Source organism: Megascapheus bottae, chromosome 1, assembly GCF_031878675.1.
Source record: "Megascapheus bottae isolate mThoBot1 chromosome 1, mThoBot2.hap1, whole genome shotgun sequence".
Lineage (NCBI taxonomy): Eukaryota > Metazoa > Chordata > Mammalia > Rodentia > Geomyidae > Megascapheus > Megascapheus bottae.
The window spans coordinates 102140732-102159228 of NC_143509.1; the positions used below are offsets into that span (position 1 = coordinate 102140732).

The 18497-nt window shown below is 49.0% G+C and overlaps 1 protein-coding gene across 1 annotated transcript in view; it reads right to left on the bottom strand.

Moving 5' to 3' along the window:
• Positions 1–18497, bottom strand: part of Dscam (DS cell adhesion molecule) — a 342911-nt gene that overhangs the window by 70319 nt on the left and 254095 nt on the right. The window contains exons 17-19 of the mRNA XM_090331431.1: positions 8911–9151; positions 7105–7251; positions 4655–4810 (exon numbers count right to left, since the gene is read on the bottom strand). Of these exons, the coding sequence (XP_090187557.1) occupies positions 4655–4810; positions 7105–7251; positions 8911–9151 (544 nt within the window). The remainder of the gene's footprint in view (positions 1–4654; positions 4811–7104; positions 7252–8910; positions 9152–18497) is intronic.

Consider the following 18497-nt stretch of genomic DNA (forward strand, 5'->3'; position numbering starts at 1 on the left):
GAAACTGGTCAAAGGCAACATGGTGAGAAGACAGTCATCTGCAAGGCAAGGAGAGAGGCCTGGGGCGGATGCCACCCATGGCCCTCAGGCGGAGCAGCTCGGCCAGGGCCCTCTTCCACCCGGGGCCTGCAGCATTGGGAGACAGCACATTTCTGATGGGAAGGCCACCCGCTGTAGCCAGAAATGGCAGCAGTCCTGGGAGAGATGGCTTTTGTTCAAGTCCCTGCTTTCCTGGACCACTCTCTGCCCATTCTAGCCCCCGGTGGCTTCCTGCCTCTGGCCAGCGGGAGATTCAGCCTCAGGTACCTCTGTTTCTGCTTAGTATGGACCGGGGGTGTGGAGCAGCCTCTGCTGGGAACCAAGGGCACAGGCCCTGGCCCTGGGCTTAGGTTTCCAGGAGGTGAGGGTAATAGTTGGGCTTTTAGTAAGCCTTACAAGCATGGGCACTGTGAGGGAGGGAAGAGGGAAGGAAGATGGGAAAGAAGGAAGGGAGGAAGGGAGGAAGGAAGGAAGGAAGGAAGGAAGGAAGGAAGGAAGGAAGGAAGGAAGGAAGGGGGGAAGGGAAGGAAGAAAGGAAGGGAGGGAGGAAGAAAGGAAGGGGAGGGATTAGGGAGAAAATGAAAAGGATAGAGGGGGGGAAAGGGAAAGAGGAAACCAGGAGGGAGGGAAGGAAGAAAGAAAGAAAGAGAAAGGGAAAGAACAAGAAAGAAGACAGGAGTGAGGAGACACGTGGAGGGCCAGGGCACTCTGGAAAAGTTCACTGAAATTTTGACCAAGGCTTTTCAAATTAGAATTTAAAATTTCAGATCTGGATTGGACCATACTGGCCCAACAATGGGAGGTGTGAATCCTAAGCTCGACTACTTGGTTCTATGTCTTCCGTAATAAGTCCTTATTTTGTCTGGAAAGAGACTGGCATAATTTATGCCCAATTCTGATTTTACTGTGAAGGATGTAAGGGATACGTCAGATACAGAAATTACTTGGAATTCTGTATGCAGTATGGATCCGTCAGTATCTATCACCCTTTCCTTAGAGGACAGGACACTAAAGATTCTGGAGTTTTTCTACATATCTGTTCTTCGGGAAGAGCTCCCTCCCCTCAGAAGCCTAGATTAGGTTGGGCACTGATCTTTTTAGAGACATCTCTTTGTCGCTCTGTCACAAGATCAGGAGTGACATGGCCGTCTCTACCCTCTCTGCCAGCCTCCATGGGGGCCTCATGGGGACCAGTGTCTGGGTACTGATTTCCTACGTGAGTGGTGACACAATTTCATTGGCTGTTTCAAAATGTGGGCGTGGTCTCAGACCCCACCCCCTGGTGCAGGCTCCTATCTGGGACTTCCTCTGCCTTGGGGGCGGTGACTCTCACCTGGAGGGGTGGAGGGCTTCCGTGACTAGGTTATTACAATGGTACAGCTATGTATGGTGCCAATCCTTTGGCTTGAAGCTAATGGAAAGGAAGTTCCTGGAGGGCCTGACTGAACCTGAAGAGGCCTTTAAAGCAGGGCACAGGCATTGAAGACAGAAGAAAGTCAGAGGATGCTTTAGAGATGCTCTCCTGTTGGCTACTCAGAAGACAACTTTTCATCTGCTGTGGTGGCTCAGGCCTGCAGTCATCGCTATTCGAGAGGTGAAGATTGAGGATTATGCTTCCTGCTAGCTCTGGAATACAAGTTCCCCAGACTTGCCCTCAGTCAGTGCCTGGCACACTGGTGCCCATCTGTCTATCACCCTAGCAACCCAGGGAGGCACAGACAGGAGTCTGACAGGTGAGGATGGTCTTGAAAGAAACCAGGGCCCAGAGGGGCTGGTGGAGTAAATCAAGTGACAGCGAAGGCACCTGAGCTCCCCAGGCCCTGAGTTCAAATCCCAGCAGCCCAAAAAGACAGAGGAGGAGGAGGAGGAAGAGGAGGCTGTTTCTATTCTGGATGACAGTGAACATGGTAGAGCCTCAGCCGGGTCTCTCTGGGGCGTGGTGCTGCTGGCTGCCTCCTAATGCCCAGGCCAATCTCCACACCCTGTGTGGCCCTCGTCGTGGGCAGTGCTGACCAGTGTCCTTCCATGGGTTTGTTGTAGGTCGCTCTGTCTGTCTGTCTGTCTGTCACCTCTAAGGTTTTCTGAGATGCCCTCATATACACAACCACAGCCTATGCCTTCAAGACTACGCATGGCTCAAGGACACAGCTGACCCCAGCCATCCCGCTAAGGAAGTTGTTGAGTCTGGAACACATGCTGCTCACGTTCGTCCTCACACAGCCTCAGCCATGTCTCTGGTCAGGCACTGTGCAAGGATTTGCTCATCAACACAGCTATTTGTATTTATTAAACACATGCAGTGTTTACTTTTGCAGAGAGGTATCAAGACGAAGGCTCATTTATGCCTGTGCAATGGAAATAATCAACAAGAAGGCATCGATGGTGTTCTGTCTGTATTCTCTCTCCTGTGTGTTTCCCACACTTAGAGCCACACCATGCCAAACGCAATCTTAGGATTTCCTCAAAGGCTTTAGGATGCAGCATGGGTTGTCTAGTTTTCAGTAGATTGTATTGCTCTTGCAATATAATAACAGAGGCACAAGGACTCATTGTTGGAGCAGTCTGAAAAATCAAATCTGAAATTGAGGTTATTCTCATAGGTCCAAGATTATCCATCCATGTATCTGAGCCTCAAATTAAATGGTCCTTTGACCTAAGAATAAGAGCCCTCTAAGAGACACTGCACGGGACATCTTAATGAATATGATGCGCCAAATGTCTCCAATTATTTTACTTACGTTCTATCCAGATTTTTACATAGTTCATTCTGGCTCTTGCGATACAGACTTTTTCTTTCTCAAAACAGGAAGATGAACTAAGCATTGATACCTATCACCATTCAGAAGGACTGTGCCCTTCCTTTTGGCTCTCCGTACATTCTTCTAGAAATTGCAGATGTCACCTGTTTCTTGTTAAGGAATAGCTCCAGTGACAACTGTAGTGCTGCTGAGGGAAGACACTGCCCCTCCCCTGCGCCCTGTCCTGCTCTGTAGGAGGGAAAAGCCAGCCTCAGAGGACCTGGCGCCAAGCTACAGCCCACCGCATGTCAGGTGAGGCATGCTCACCTCGCACCCCATTCCCTCGGGGGAATGAGGCTGCTGCATCCCCATTCCCTCAGTTATTACACCCACATAGCTCACAAGGTCAGCTCAGTCCAGGGTAAGTTAGGCAAAGGACCTCAGTCTCCTTGGCGACAGGGCCAGGGCCAGCATTTACACAGCAATCTCTCTTCACTCAGGGCTTGGTTTCATAGATAATTTGATTGATGAATGACTTCCCAATCATGTTTCCTGTTAGACCTTAGGTTTCTCCTTTGCCCTGAGGGGCGGGAACCAAATTTCCTCAGCGCACAGCTGGATGACAGCTGCATGGTTCTAGGAACAACTACCCACGTATTCTAGAAAACCAAGCTAGTGAGCCTCAGTTCCTGTGCAGACATGAAGCTGTGGGAAGGGCTGGGGAGCTGGGGGTCATTACCAGATGGAACATCTGGGGAGGGCAGGGAGAGGTGCAGAAAAAGGAGAAGGGGACTAGGGTCCAGGGATGCAGGGACAGCTAGGCAATGCTTATCTCCCAGCCTGGGTCCCAGGCTTGCCTTCCTGAACCACTGGAATCAAGCTAGACAACTGCATGACAATGGTCAGGGCACCTCCCTCCCACCCTGGCCATCTTCCCAGGGGACCAGAGTCCTGGCCAGCAGACTGGCAGCTCAGAGCAAAGCCTGCACTGCACTCGGTGGGGTGCCGGCCACCAGGCAGGCTGGGGGTCTGTCTCAGCTCACCTCCACCATGGTGGTTTGGAGCTCAGTGGGTCAGGAAGGTTCCCTCGGGCCATTAATTCAGTCTGTGGTGCCTTCCTTATGCTCTTGCCCTCACTGTTTTTTTACTTATTAGACTTTAGACTGTTCTGCATACAGCCCGGGAGCTTCCCTCAGAGCAGTGCAGAAGCTGTTGCTGCTGTGGTTTCCGAAGCCCGGGTAAGAGTCCTACAACTCAATCCAAATTGTGTGACACTGAAGAGCCAATGGTCTGAAGCCAACTAAGCAGTGATTTAAAACCACACAAAGTTACTGAGACTCACGTAGAGAATCAAAATAAATTCTCATAGCATTTAGATAAAGGATCCCGATAGTAATCTACCTGGCACCGAATGGGATGGGTTAGGCAGGTCCTTAACTTCCAAGTGGAAGGGCAGAGATGGGCAGAGCATAGCCTGGCAGCTTGAGAGCCACCAGAGCTGTTCTAACAGGATGCAAGCAGGGCAGCATCGCAGCTCCAAGATAAAAGGTGCTTTGGTATAAAAACAGTATCTGATCTAAAGAACACAACAAAGAAAAGAGAAAGAGGAGAAGGAATGGTGGTAGAGGACAAGATAAAGAGAGTGGGAAGGAAGGAGGAGGAGCAGCAGAAGGAAGAAGAGGAGGAGGAGGACGGGGAAGGAGGTCCCTAGATGGAGGTCCATAGGTGGACTTAGATTGTGAGTGGCCCAAATTCCTCTGGGGCCTGTGAGGAGGGCAGAGCCAGGAGCGCCTGATGGCTCAAGGCTAAGGGGAGCTTGTAGCCGGTCCCTTCCCGGAAGCTAGCCCCTCTGGCCCGTGAGTCCCATCTCATCTCACCATCCTCTTTGGTCCTGGTGAAGATCTGCTCGCTGCGGACGCCGTCCCCGGCCCGGGTGTAGGCCAGCACCTGGATGCTGTAGTTGGTGTACTTCTCCAGCCCGTCCAGCTCCAGCGAAGGCTGCGTGGTGGTGACGTTCTTGATTTCACCCAGCTCTGGAGGACAAGAACACGAGGACACACGGCCCGTGATGGAGCCTGCTGCACACTGCGGAGACGATCCCCACCCATCGCACCCCGAAAGGACTGCAGCGGCGGCACACGGCTATCAGGATGCCAGCTCTGTGCAGCCATCTGCACGCAGTCTCTCTGAACTCTGGTCTGGAAAGGCAGAGCTGTCCATGTGCCGTCTATGGCTACCCTTGTCCTGGCACGAGGCTCCTGTAGTCAAGGTCCGGCTTTGATCTGTTTCCGACTCCACTGTGCCACACAAGCAGCTTAGGTACCAAAGTCTGTCTCACACGTCTGAGCTCGGATGCTTGAGATGAACTTAGGCAGACCGGGAGACAGACCTCAGCCCGCTGTAAACACGCGACATGGTACTGACCGTGCCCAGCGTCGTGCGTTTGGTCTCTCCAACTTAACCCATTTTGTGTCTTTTATTGTGGGGAAAGGAGGATGAGGCCGTGGCTGAGAGGTGAGGGCTTGGCTCAGCTTGGGGGAGTGGAAAGGGAAGGCAAATGTCAGGTGTGCACTTTAAATACACATACCTTAACTTTGAGGGGAATACCTGGATTTTTTTTTTTTACTTAAGGGAGAAAAAAAAAACACCGAGTCTGAGCTAAGCTGGCAGGGCTCAGCCAACTCTTTTTACCCAGGGTGAACTCCCCTCCTCGTTGCTGAGGTGACAGGTGACATGGCAGGCGCTCTGAGCGTGCTTTCCTTCCTGGAGTGGGACAGGTTCCCACTGGGCACAGCTGGAGCTGCAGGACTCGGCTTTGGCATATTACCCATGGCAATCTGGGGGCACCTGGGTTGGTGCTGAAATGGCTACGCTGTGTGTAGCCCCTTTGGGCTGGAGAGGTCACCTCTTGAGCCTGAGACAAGGCCTCAGGGGGTGGCCTGGGGCCTGCCCACTGGGGTAGAGGGACAATCAGGGGCCCCCTGCCATCCTGCGTGTGCTCCTTACCGAGAGGCTGGTTGATGCCCTGGGAGCCCGTGTTGGGCAGTGGCCAGTGTGGGAGGCCATCCCAGCATGCGCCTGGGAGGTTCTAAGTGGTTCCAGCCTGCCCTCTGGCCTCTGCAGAGGGGAAAATGGCAGCCTCACACCCTCAAATGCCAGTCCCTGCCCTTGAGCTCACAGGAGCTCACCTAGCCAGCTTGGCAGATCCTACACAACCACCGCCTGCTTCGATGTCAGCCATTCAGAGAAGCAGGATCGATTCACTGCACTGGCAAGGCTAAAGGCTTTGCTGACTGCCTTTCTCCCTCCGCTCTTTTTCTTCCCTCTGTCTGTCCAGTATGCTCCAGAGAGGACAAACAAGAACAGCCCCCCCCCGTGCATTTTGTGATTATGATGACCATAAATACCATTTACGAATTATTGTTTGTTTTGTCACCAAAGAGTAGAGCTGGATATAGCATCAGAAGGAAATTAAAACAGCAGGGTGAGACCAAAGCTTGTCTCATATGAAGCTGGGATGCGAAGCTGAGGGGAACCTGGGTGGGGAGGGCAGAATTGGTGGAAGGGGAGCCACAAGTTGTTCTACAACTTAAAAGAAAGAGGAGATGGGAAAGGAGGGGAGGGAGGAGGGAGAGAGGAAGAACAGGAGGGAGGAGAAGGAGAGAAAAAGAGGGAAAAGGTATGGAGGGAGAGGAGAGAAGAAAGGAGAGAAGAGTAGAGAGAGGAGAGGAGAGAAGAGGAGAGGAAAAGAGAAAAGGTAAAAGTAGAGGAGATGAAACATATAGAAGGGAGGATAAGGAAGGGAAGAGCAAAAGGTAATGAAAATGGAGGGCTCCGAGTTTAGATTTTGGGGGTGCTTGATCCCTGGGTTTGGTGACTGAACCACTGAGCGGCACCCAGGGTCTAGGGTTGCAGAGTTACTGGGAACTCACAAGGAAAAATCACATTCCCTGAGCCCTCTTGTGGCTGTTTAAACTTCAGAAGTGTCTCCCCTGAGTTCTCCTTTTCGGGAGCTGTACCTCCTAGAATGTTCCAGATTGAGATCCTGTTTTAAGCATTGCATGCACAGTCTTAATACAGTCACACCTCATTAGAAAACTGCACTCAGGATAACTTTTCCACGCTCCACTTCTCTTATGCTTCACATGGCTTTCCAGAGGGTGGAGGTGTTTGAGATGTTTGTCCCGGAGTCCAGTGGGAGATAACACCAGGAGGAGGTGCTGGTCATAAGGCAGCTCCTCCCTATCCCGAGAAGCCCCCCATGGGAAAGGCTCTGCACGTTCACCGCGTGTGCATGGCCGAGCCCAAGGTCCTGGCAGCCTCTTACCTCCGTCCATGAGGTTGGCCCAGTAGATGACCCTGAACCCCTGGAGAATTCCGTTCAGGGCTTCCTTGGAAAGCGTGGACCAGGAGATTGATATGCTTTCTGGTGATGTTGCTATGGCTTGGACATTTTCAGGGGGGTAACTGGGCACTGAAATGGAACAGTTAGAATCTGCCATAACTGTGGGTAGTTTTACTAGCAAAGCAATACGGAATAAGCAGCGTACTTTAATGTTCCAATATTCAAACCAAAAGAAAAGAATTCAACCAATCCCCCACACAAAAGAACAATGCCACTTCTATCTAGGAATATGCATTTGTGTATTTGTTGTAGTGGGTCTCTCTCTCTCTCTCTCTCTCTCTCTCTCTCTCTCTCTCTCTCTCTCTTCTTTCTCTCTCTCTCTTTCCTCTATCTCTTTGTCTCTGCCTATCTACCTGTCTGCCCGCCGTCTGTCTGTCCTGCTTAGTAACTCTGCTTGTGGGGCAGTCATTCTGGACTTCATAAAGCACGAATGGAAGACCACCACTTACCTGTCTGACTTAATGTCCCATTACCCTCGTTTACTTTACACCAGGTCTCATCACCTCCACACTTAGTATCTTTGCCCTGTCTATCAAGGGCCTAACATCTGTCAATCACAAACAAGCACCAGGATGGCCCCAGTCTTTGGCTGCTTGTCCTCCCAGCCCCCTTCTCAATGCTATAATATGTTGAAGGAAAGACAGACAACAAAACAAGAGAGAAGATGGTAGAGTATTGCAGTGGATCTATGAGTCCATGCAAATCTTAAGCATGGAAACTAGGAGAGGGTGCAGAACTCAGGACTGGAACAAGCCTTGATGGGCAGCAAAAAAGATGTGGAAGCAAAACCTAAAAAGCAAATTGAGCTACTCTTGGGGAGGAGGAAGGTAGAAAATCCAAGTCCTCAAGCTTCCAGTTATGCGAGACCGCTCTCCCTGTGAAAGCTGCCGTAAATGACAGAGGCCAGGTGTGATTTGGCTCCTCAGGTCTCTGACCCAAAGGTCAGTTGTACAGGAGGTGATGAGATAGCCAAACTGCTCCTGTAAGGTGTACCTCTACTGTTGTCATGAACCCCGTATCTCATCTGCCCCACTAAACCATTCCACGTGTGCCCTATTTTTTTTCTCAGTAAATTCAGCTTTAATCTGACATTATAAATGGCACTGTTCACAAGTAATTGCCATATTACAAATATGAAAATAATGAGTTACAGTAGATACCCTGAGTTCCTTCTTCTTAGAATGATGCAAAGCACTACAATGTTAAACATTACAAATTTGTGCCCTCTTTTTTCAGCATTGCTGGACATGTGTTAGCGTGCTTGTCTTGGAAGGATGAGTTGATGCAAGGCGGTCACTAGGGGGCATGTGGGCACCGTGAGATCTACTCTACCAAGCCCCGTAACTGGTCTGTGGTCAATGAAGGCTCAAAAGGGCCAGGTGGGGTCAAGGGGAAAGGGCTAGGTGAATGAAGAGAAGGGGAAAACACAGACAACAATCCAATGTATAGCCTTCCAAACAGAATAGTGAGGAATGGGGAGGGCTGGGGGATGAGAAATATTACAAGGGCTGACATTGATGAAGATATATTCATAAACTTTGCTTATGTGACAATTCCTTCATACAACTACTTAACAGAGGGAACACACACTGGCTCTTCAACTCACACCTGACCCGGAGGGAGGAGGCTGAGTTAAGGAGGGAGGCACTGAGGGCAGGGCCCAGCAAGAGTGAGCCTCGGGGCCCTGGAGGAGAGCACTGAGTCCCCACGCACAGGCCCAGGACCTACCGTCCTCGAGGGTGGTGGTGATGATTTCCTGAGAAGAAGGCCCTGTGCCGGCCCGGTTGCAGGCCTGAACCACCAGGCCGTACTGGGTGAACTTGTTGAGATTGTCCAGCGTGTACACCTCGCTATCCCCTGTGGTGTCGATGCTGATGATATTGAACTGGAAGTTGCCCCCAGTGCTGTACTCTCGGTAACCAATTTGGTAGCCACGGATAATGCCGTTCTGCAAGTGTTTCTTGGGGGCCTACACAGGAAAGAGAGGAGCACACTGAGAGGATGCCCATGAGCTCAACGCCACAGAAACACAGAAAACAGAGAGTCAAATAATATTCTATTGGCTGGGAGTCGCAAACTGTGACTAGAATTTATGAGCACAAGTCATCGGTGCAAATGCACACTCAGTGTCCCTGGGAGGCCCTCTCCACCTACCTGAACAGTGCACAGGCCCTGGTTATTTCTCTCACTTCCTTTCTCTTTCTTTTCTTTTCCTTTGGTACTGGTGACTGAACTTGAGGCCTTGCACTCTTGCTTAGATTTTTCATTCAAGGTTAGAGCTCTACCCTTGGAACCACAGCTCTACTTCTTGGTGGCCAAGAGGAGGTAAGAGTCTCATACCCTTTTCTGCTCAGGCTGGTCTCAACCCAGGATCCTCAGATCTCAGCCTCCTGGGTAGCCAGGATGACAGGCGTTAAGTCACCAATGCCTGGACTGAATCTAACCCTCGATGTGTCTTTTCCTATATATAAATATCAATAATGAAGTTTAATCAGCCATAGTAAGAGATGAGCAAGAACTGATCCAACAGTTGGAAAATTATTTTTTTAAAAACATGTAGTAATAAAAGTCATAAAAACGCCTAAATTGTTTCTCCCTGGAAATTTTCATTTAATACTGTCAGAACACATGGAAAACAAGGCTAAGAAGAAGGGTGAACTACGGGATCCTGGATCCTGCTCTTCACACGCTCGTTTACCCGGATGCAAGAGGCAGGAGGACCAATAAATCAGATGACACCACAAATCTTGGCCCTCAGTCAGGCTGCCCTGGTTGACCTGTCCCTCTGGTGGTCAGACCTCAATAGTGTTTGCTGGGAGGACTCAGCAAGGACCACTGAGCTCACTGCTGTGCCAGGCTGTCCAGGCTCTAGGACCACATCCATCTTCCCAGTCTTTCAAAGTCATATTCTGTCACAAGCATGCTTGTTTTATTGTGCTCTTTTGTTTTTCTTCTGTTGGCAAGAATACTGCTTGTTTAGCCTTCTGTTTTCTATCACACATGCTCTGTGAAGCACCAATTGATAATGTAGTTTCTATGCTTCAAGTTCATTTGCTAGACTCAAGTCCCAAAAGCAGGCCACTGTCTTTATGTTTTAAATGTCTGTGTCTCAGATAGATACTTCCGGATCATTCCTGCAATCCCAGCTACTCAGGAGACAGACGCCAGGAGGATCACAGCATGAGGCCAGCCTTGGGAGGGAAGTCCACAAGACTCCATCTCAGAATAGACAGCAAAATGCTTTGCTGGAGGTGTGGCTCAAGTGATGAGCAAGGAAGTGCAGAAAGAGTGTGAGGCTCTGAGTTTGAGCCTCAGTACTGGCAGGAAGTCTGTGCTGGCTACTAATGAGAAAGGATTTTTAAATTATTTCATTTGATACATATAGTATAACTCATGTTAACTTAAAGAAACTATTTTCTCATCAAGAACAAACAAAAAGCTCTCCTTCATTTTCCTGTACAATCCTATTTTCAAGAGAAACACTTTGGATAGCCTATCAGGCATATTTTCTTTCAAATGCAAACACAGTCTGCAGTGGTGTCACACAATTTCAATTTTTGCACCCAGGGAAGAAATGGAAGTGCTTGCGTATCAATAGAACTTTATCTTTCAGATCCCTGGCCCACAAACCCCAAACCCCAAGGCCCCAAACAGACTCTCAAGACATGTTCTTCTTGTCCTTGCCCATTCCCTCTGGAGGGTCCTGTCCTTCCTCTGGGTTCACTGATAGCCCCACCCCAAATACTACTACCATCAGGTACTACCACCACACTTCAACAGTACCATCAACCACCGCCAACCATCACTGCCATCAACCACTACCACCATCACCACCACCATCAACCACCACCACTACCATCAAGCACAACTACCAATACCAACTACCATTGCCACCACCAACCACCACCACCATCAACAACTACCAACCACCACTGCCACCAACCACCACCAATGACTACCAATCACTACTGCCACCACCAACCACCATCACCATTACCACCACCACCACCAACCACCACTGCCATCAACCACTACCACCATCACCACCACCATCAACCACCACCACCACCATCAACCACAACTACCACCACCAACTACCATTGCCACCACCAACCACCACCACCATCAACAATTACCAACCACCACTGCTACCAACGACCACCAATGACTACCAACCACTACTGCCACCACCAACCACCATCACCATTACCACTACCACCACCAACCACCACTGCCATCAACCATTACTACCACCACTACTACACTACCATCAACTATCACCACCAACAGCAACTACCAACCCAAACCACCACCACCAATTACCACTGTCACCACAAACCACCAATGCCTCCATCTACCACCACCGTCACCAATCACCACCAACACCACCACTACAACAACCACCATCAACCACCACTGCTGCTACCACCATGCAATGCTACAACCACCCCTGCTATTTTTGCCTTATCCTTCAGCCATTCAGGAAATGCCTGGGTTCCTGGTGGCTATTTGTAAGCTCTCAGAATTCAAGGACCCCATGAACAGAGGGTCTAAGCCCCCTCCCTTTCTCCCATCCAAATCAGGGTTTCAACAGGGTGGAAAAGCTTTGAATTAAGCTTCCAAAATGTCCACGGGCAAAGAAGAAGATGATTGTGAACATAAATAAGGTGCAACGAAATGGACTGGTTAGCATACTCGCAGCTGTGAGCTTATAATCTGACCTAGTGAAGGTCAGACCAGGTGGAGGACTGACAGGAAGGGTACAGTCAGAAACGAGGGCCGGACACAGAACCATGATCAGCTGCTGATCTCTCAGGGCCAGCAGAGAGTTCTGACCACCTGGGCACTTAGCATGTGTCCCATGGGTAGGTGGACACAGAGGATCTAGCCATCTTGTACACATGTCTCCAAGGGTGAGAACGGTTCCCGGAGAGCTGACTATGCAGACAGGGTCATTCTTTACTTTTCCTTTCTTAAAAGCAGGGTTCCTTGGGCTCTCCTAGCAGAGACTTACAATAGAACAAAACCTAGACATATAAGGCCATATAGTATGAAGCTAAATGAAAGGACCTCCAGGCTATAGAAACAAAAGCCATGTAATGAGTGATTGTTGTCCTTAATGTACTATGTTATCTCTCATCTCTTTTGCTGTTCCTTGGTTATCTCCTATTGTTACAGTATTTCACCGTGTTATCTGATGTAGTGTGTATATATGTATTTGGTTATTTCAAATAGGATAGTGAAGGAGGGAAAACAAGATGAGGGATGGGGGTGGGGGGAAGGAAATGGGGACCAAGACATGAGAAAGGGTATCAGTGAATATGAAGCAATGCACCTTCTATCCGGTGAATATAATGTAACCATTCTAGTAATCATAATAAAAATATATGGAAAAAAGCAGGGTTCCATAAAGGGGGATTATTAATTCTTAGCCAACCAATAGTTCCATGCTTGTATAATAAGGATCCATACAGACAAATCCACAGAATTAAGGGTAAATCTCCCTTGGCTCTCAAGTCTTCTTCAGTTCAGATTAAAAGAAAGAGTACTTGGCAAATAAGTGTTTGGAAAAAACCCACAGAAACAAAAAACGAAAGCAAATCCTGGATACTCTTCAATTTTAAGACTTGGACAAAATGAATTTCTTTACACGTGCGTGCGTGTGTGCGTGCGTGCACACACACACACCTGTTATATGCAGACTGCTTGCCTCAGCAAGTGATCTCTCGACTTTCCTGACATCCCATGGGTTCTGCATTCTAACAGGAGGACCGATCATTTCTGTCGTGTTGAATTTTCCTCATTTACCTTTGCATGGAGCAGTGCAGTTTCTGGTCTGGGCATTTCTCATCTGTTCACTGTCTGTGGCGCTGCTCTGTCCTCCTTTCTGGACAGGCCTGTGTGCTCCTCCTCTGTGTCTCAGCCTCCCCTGCCCCCTGCACTTGCCCTTTCTCCTGCCTCCAAATCCAGCCCACCCTCACTTCCTTGAGAGGCCTCTCTGGTCTCCATGACAACAGCAGTGCGGTGTCCATTTATTTGCATGGTTTGTAAGGGACTGCTCTATGTTCCTCCATCACAGCTGCCTGCAGTGGGCATTTGCAATTTAAAGACATGGAGAGGGAGAGGTGCATAGGCATGCAGCATCTTGGTGAAACAAAGGCTAGCACAGTGTGTCCCTTGTCCTTTTGGTGGACAGGACTGCTAACATCTCAGTTTAAGCTCTGCCCCTGCATCTGAGTTGGTTCTGGCTCCCTCCTGGGGATGCAATCTGATGGCTTTTCCTGCAGTGTGGCCCCTCCCACTTCCCTGCAGAGCCTGGCTCTCTTATGATGATGCCCTGTCTGAGCTCTTCCTTTTTGCTGAAGGGAGTGGGCGTGGCTGGTGGTACAGGAGCAACCTGTCCATCTGAATCCTCTCAAAGCCCTCACTGCAGAAATTCTGCCTTTGAATGTACCACCTTCCTCGGGCACATGTGGTGGATTCAGGCCTGATGCAAATCTTTCCTCTACATTCCTGCAAATTAGATTGTGACATGTCCTCAGGATGGTGTGGCGGCGGTCTCCATCTCTGAACATTTCCTGCTTCCCTCACTCTGATGAGACAGCTGGGAGCCTGCTCCACACAGGGGCATGTGTAATGCCCCGGTCAGCACTGAAGAGGAAGCTTGCATTGCTCAAGACTTGCCCAGAGTGCTATAGAAGGGAAGGGGGAAGGGTCCCCCTCCTAGTGGTACGAGAGGAGAGCAGATAGGCCCATCATCTGAGCCTACTGGGTAGCAGGTGCTGCAGAGTGATTGGGAGTGGGGGGACATGCTGTAGGCCAAGCCGTCATGACACGCGTCCTGGATAGAGGCAGAGTGACTTGGACCCAGGATGGACCAGCTCAGAGTGGGCCTGCTATGGGCATTTGTGTGGATGGTGGACCTGGGGCAGACAAAGCCAGGGCAGCATTCTAGGGAGAAACCACGGAGCCCACAGCACGCCAGGGAAAGGCAGTTGTCCAGAGAACAGCCCCACTGTGGCTCCTATCTCTTTAGAGAGGTGAATAACCCCACAGGAGCTTCCCGAATCAGAAACAAGCACAGGAGTGGGGCCCAGTGCCTGCTGGAACCACCTCAGGGCGAGTGGTGCAGCTCAAGTCAGAGCTCTGTGAGTTCTGTAGAGGCCTCCCGCTGCATCGAAGGACACTGCTACCCCTCTGGGCCTGGGCTGGAGTGTGATGGGTCCAGGGGGACCGCGTGGTGCTATGTGCTGGTTGTTACTGCATCCACGGCTGGATTTGGCAGGGAACTGAGGGAGTAATGCCAGAGAGAAGGAAAGAAGTACACCACTGTCCCCAGGGATGTCTTCATCTCTGCCTCTCTTCCCAGACTTTATTTTGCCTGATCACTGCCAATGTCAAAGGTCCCCAAAGAGCGGCATATTGGCACGCGTGAGTCACGTGATCCTCTCCTCAAGCCATTGCCAGTGCAGTGGTCAGGAGAGAATGAGGTGACTGTACTTTACAAACACATACAGGATAATTAGAACACGGATGCGATTCAGTTCTGGATGAAGGAAAGACTGAGGAGTGACAGCATATTTGATAGACATGGTCTTGAGAGGCCAAAGTCTTCGACCATCCTCACCATCTTCTAGTCAAACATGGCTGCTCAGGGTGGTGGCTCAGGGTCCAGGAGAAGGGAAGTGACAGAACAGTGCAGGAAGAACAGGTCAGCATGAGAAGAGTGTGTCAGGAGATATGTGTGTGCACCTGGAGCCCAGGCAGGAAGGAAGCCCTCTGGAGACTCTGAGATCTTGCAGAGCCGGGGAATGTGCAGGGAGTGGGGTGAAGGGGTGGATGTCAAGAGCAGGGACACGGTATGTCTGTGAGCGGAGTGATACCAGCGTTCTTGGTCCCACCCATGCATACTCAGAACTCAACATGGGGCAGTGCCATGCAGGTACTGAGAGCCTATAGGGATGCCAGAGTGGTCAAAAGAGGCAGCACTAAAGCCTAAAGCTAGCAACGGCCACAGAGGTGGGGACTGTGGAGGCCATCTCTCACCCAGCGTCACTAAGCAAGTCCGGGAGGCAAAAACCTCAAAGGTGAGGTCACAGAGTCATAAGGGGGTTTCCCAATCGGAAGAAGAAAAGTTATGACAGCTTATTGGATAGCTCTTTTTTAAAAAAATAGTCTGCTTCAATACCCATAACTTTATGTCAATGCCTGAAATCTCTTCAATTCAGGTATGTGCCATGCATTTTCCAGATACAGATTAGAGGTGAGCGACTTGGCAAGAGAAACACCATCCTAACGACAACATCACTAGCTACCAGTGATAGGAACACCTCCTCTTCCCCACACAGGTTGGCAATCTCTGGTCCATAAAAATGTCTCCGAGTCACAACCTGCTCCTCAGGATGGAAGGGGATGAAGTGGCTCCATCAATACCAATCCATGTCCCTGGCTCTGCCCCACCCTCTGTCCAGGTCTTTGTCTCCATCCATGTTCCCAGCTTTCTCATGAATTCTGGAGACTGCATGGCACACACCTGAATTAAAGAGATTTCAGGAATTAACACAAAGGTATAGGTAAAAGAAGACCATTAAAAAAAAAACTAGCCAATAGGCTTCTCTGTTTGCCGGTTGGAATGTTCTGGAAACACGTGGAAGTGCAGAGAGCCATAGCTTTTGCACGGACTGGCAGAGCCATGCGATACATCAGCAGAAGACTGTTGGCTTGCATTGGAAAATCTTGGCTCCGAAATAATCCTGTGAATAAGAATCAGCCTCCAGGAGTCTTTGGTTATTTTCACTGAAAAAAAAGTACTTCCCAACTTTAGATTGTTACTGGCAAAGGAAATGAGGATACTCTACTTCATGAAGGTAAAATTGTTTTATTTCCTATACATGTGTAATAAAGCACAAAGAATGTGTATTTTTAGGCACAAATTAAAACTTTTCAAAGGAATATCTTAAATAGGAAGATTCATCACAGGATTGGAGAGAATTTAAAATTACCTCTCAAAGTTTTTATACAAAAGAAGAATTTTGTTTTAAAAGAGGATTGTCTTAAAATAGAGGTAGTTACATTTTAGTGCTGTAAGTTAGATGTGTTCGAATGAGTGAGGCTGTACTGAAAGCACACACTGTATTTTCTGCCTCTCCTCCAGTTAACAAACCAAAACATGTCAGGATCTCCCAGAGATCCCATAGACTTGGTTTCCAGTGGGTGATGTGATTTGGGGGTTTTGGAAGATTTAGAAGGTAGAACCAAGCTGGGAGAAGTCAGTCACTGGGGCAGATTCTCACCTCCCTTTCTGTCTCTTGTCTGCCACCTGCTACTGCTTCCATGATGCTTTGCCATAATGGAACCCTCCGAAACCCAGTCTAAATTAGTCTCCCTTCTTGAAATTGTTCCCGTCAGGAATTCTGGTCACAACAACTACAGATAATATACTCATTCTGGAAATGTTCCATATGAAGAGAATTCATTCATTCTGGTGGGGCTGAAACTGTATTCTGGATAAAGTTAACCTTGGTGAACCCTGGGTTGAAACAATAAAATAGCATCTCAGTCCTTCTTTACTTTGGGAGACAGGGTGTGTTGTTTGGTTAATCGTGTATTCCTCAGTCAGGCATATATCACTCCCTGCTCTTTTTTGTCTTGGACTTCATTCTAATATCTGGGTTCCGTTTGGTAGTTTAGCTTTTTTTATTTGAGATCTATAGAAAGATAAGAATGCCACTGGTAAGGTGAGCTTACAAAATCTGTGAAAGAGAACTAAGCACATTAAATCATGTGTATTCATCGATTCACACACTTGGCAGATGACAATTAATTTATTATGCTCCTTGTTACAGTCACTTCCTCCTAAAAGTGCAATGACTATGCTATGAGAATGGCCTATCTGTGAGGTGGCTTGCTGAATACCTTAAAATTCCTGCCTGTTCATCTACTGTGAAATAATGTAAAACTGTATCTGTCTGTCTGCCTGCCTATCTATCTATCTATCTATCTATCTATCTATCTATCTATCTATCTATCTATCTATCATTTTTCTATCTGCTAGGCAAATCTCACTGTGTTCCCATTTACTAGAAATGTCAGCGTGTGCCAAAGCCACTGGGGTCCAGGACCCAAGCCAGAGGTTAAAGTTAGGGTGGCTGCTCAATGGGCTAAAGCCATCATGCTCCACGATTACTTTTTGTAGGTTTTATACTTATTTGCATCATCTATTCCTATCCTTTCCCTACAGCCAATAAAGCATGGGAGAGATGATAGCCCTTTCTCTAGACTGATTCCCAGGCGAAGACTCAGACACCAGAGGGTTCTCTGGGAATGGCACACTGGTCTTGTTTGTCCACCAAGCAAACTGGCAGAAGCTCTAAGGGTGGAATTATGCTCTATGGTTATTAAGGCATTGGTGTGGCAAGAGTGAGTGGGGGTATGTGTCATCAAAATAGTGGTACTTCCTCTCTGGGGCAGTACACACTCTCTCCCTCCCTCCGTCCCTCTCTCCCTCCCTCCCTCCCTCCTTCCCTCTCTCTCTCTCTCTCTCCCCCCCCCCTGCCTTCTCCTTTCTACCGTTTTCTTGGCTCCCCAAGACAAAACGTACATTCAGAACTCTTATACCTTAAAAGATGTACTTTATGTTATCCACTCTACTTATATAATCTTTAGATTAACACACAATTTGGGTAAATTGGTGATGTCATCAAACACTTGTTACATAAATTGAGCTCTATATCTCTAATCCTAGCTTCTTATGAGGCTGAGAATAGAGTGAGGTTCAAGGCTACTTTGGAAAAATCTGAAAACCTAAATCCATAGCTGGGCCAGTGACCCACAATTGTCAGTTTTAGCCATGTCAGGGACTGAGACAGGGAGGCCAGACTGGGCAGAATGGCCCATGAGAGAGTCCACCTTCACAGAGAGAAGCTGGACATGGTAGCATGTGCCTGTGATCCAGTGACAACAAGAAGGCCAGGACTAGGTGGACTGGGCTCTAGACATGCACTTGAGCAAGAAGGGAGAGCCTATCCTTAGATAAGCAGCATGCATCTGTGCATTACAGCAGCCTAGCGAGAGCAAGATCCCACGATCAAACTCCAGTGCCAACACAGAGCATGTGCTATGTGGGCAGACCAAGACGAAGCGAGGCCCGCGGTGTGTACTCTGTGGCGTAGCCTGGCCACCTGTGACACCCAGGTGATGCAGGGGCCAGCTCTGCAAGCCAGCACTGTGACAGCACAGTGCAGCTGGCTCGCAGTCCACGGAGAGCCAGCCTCCTACAGTCCCCAGCAAGGTAGGGACTTTTCCTGCTCCTTTCT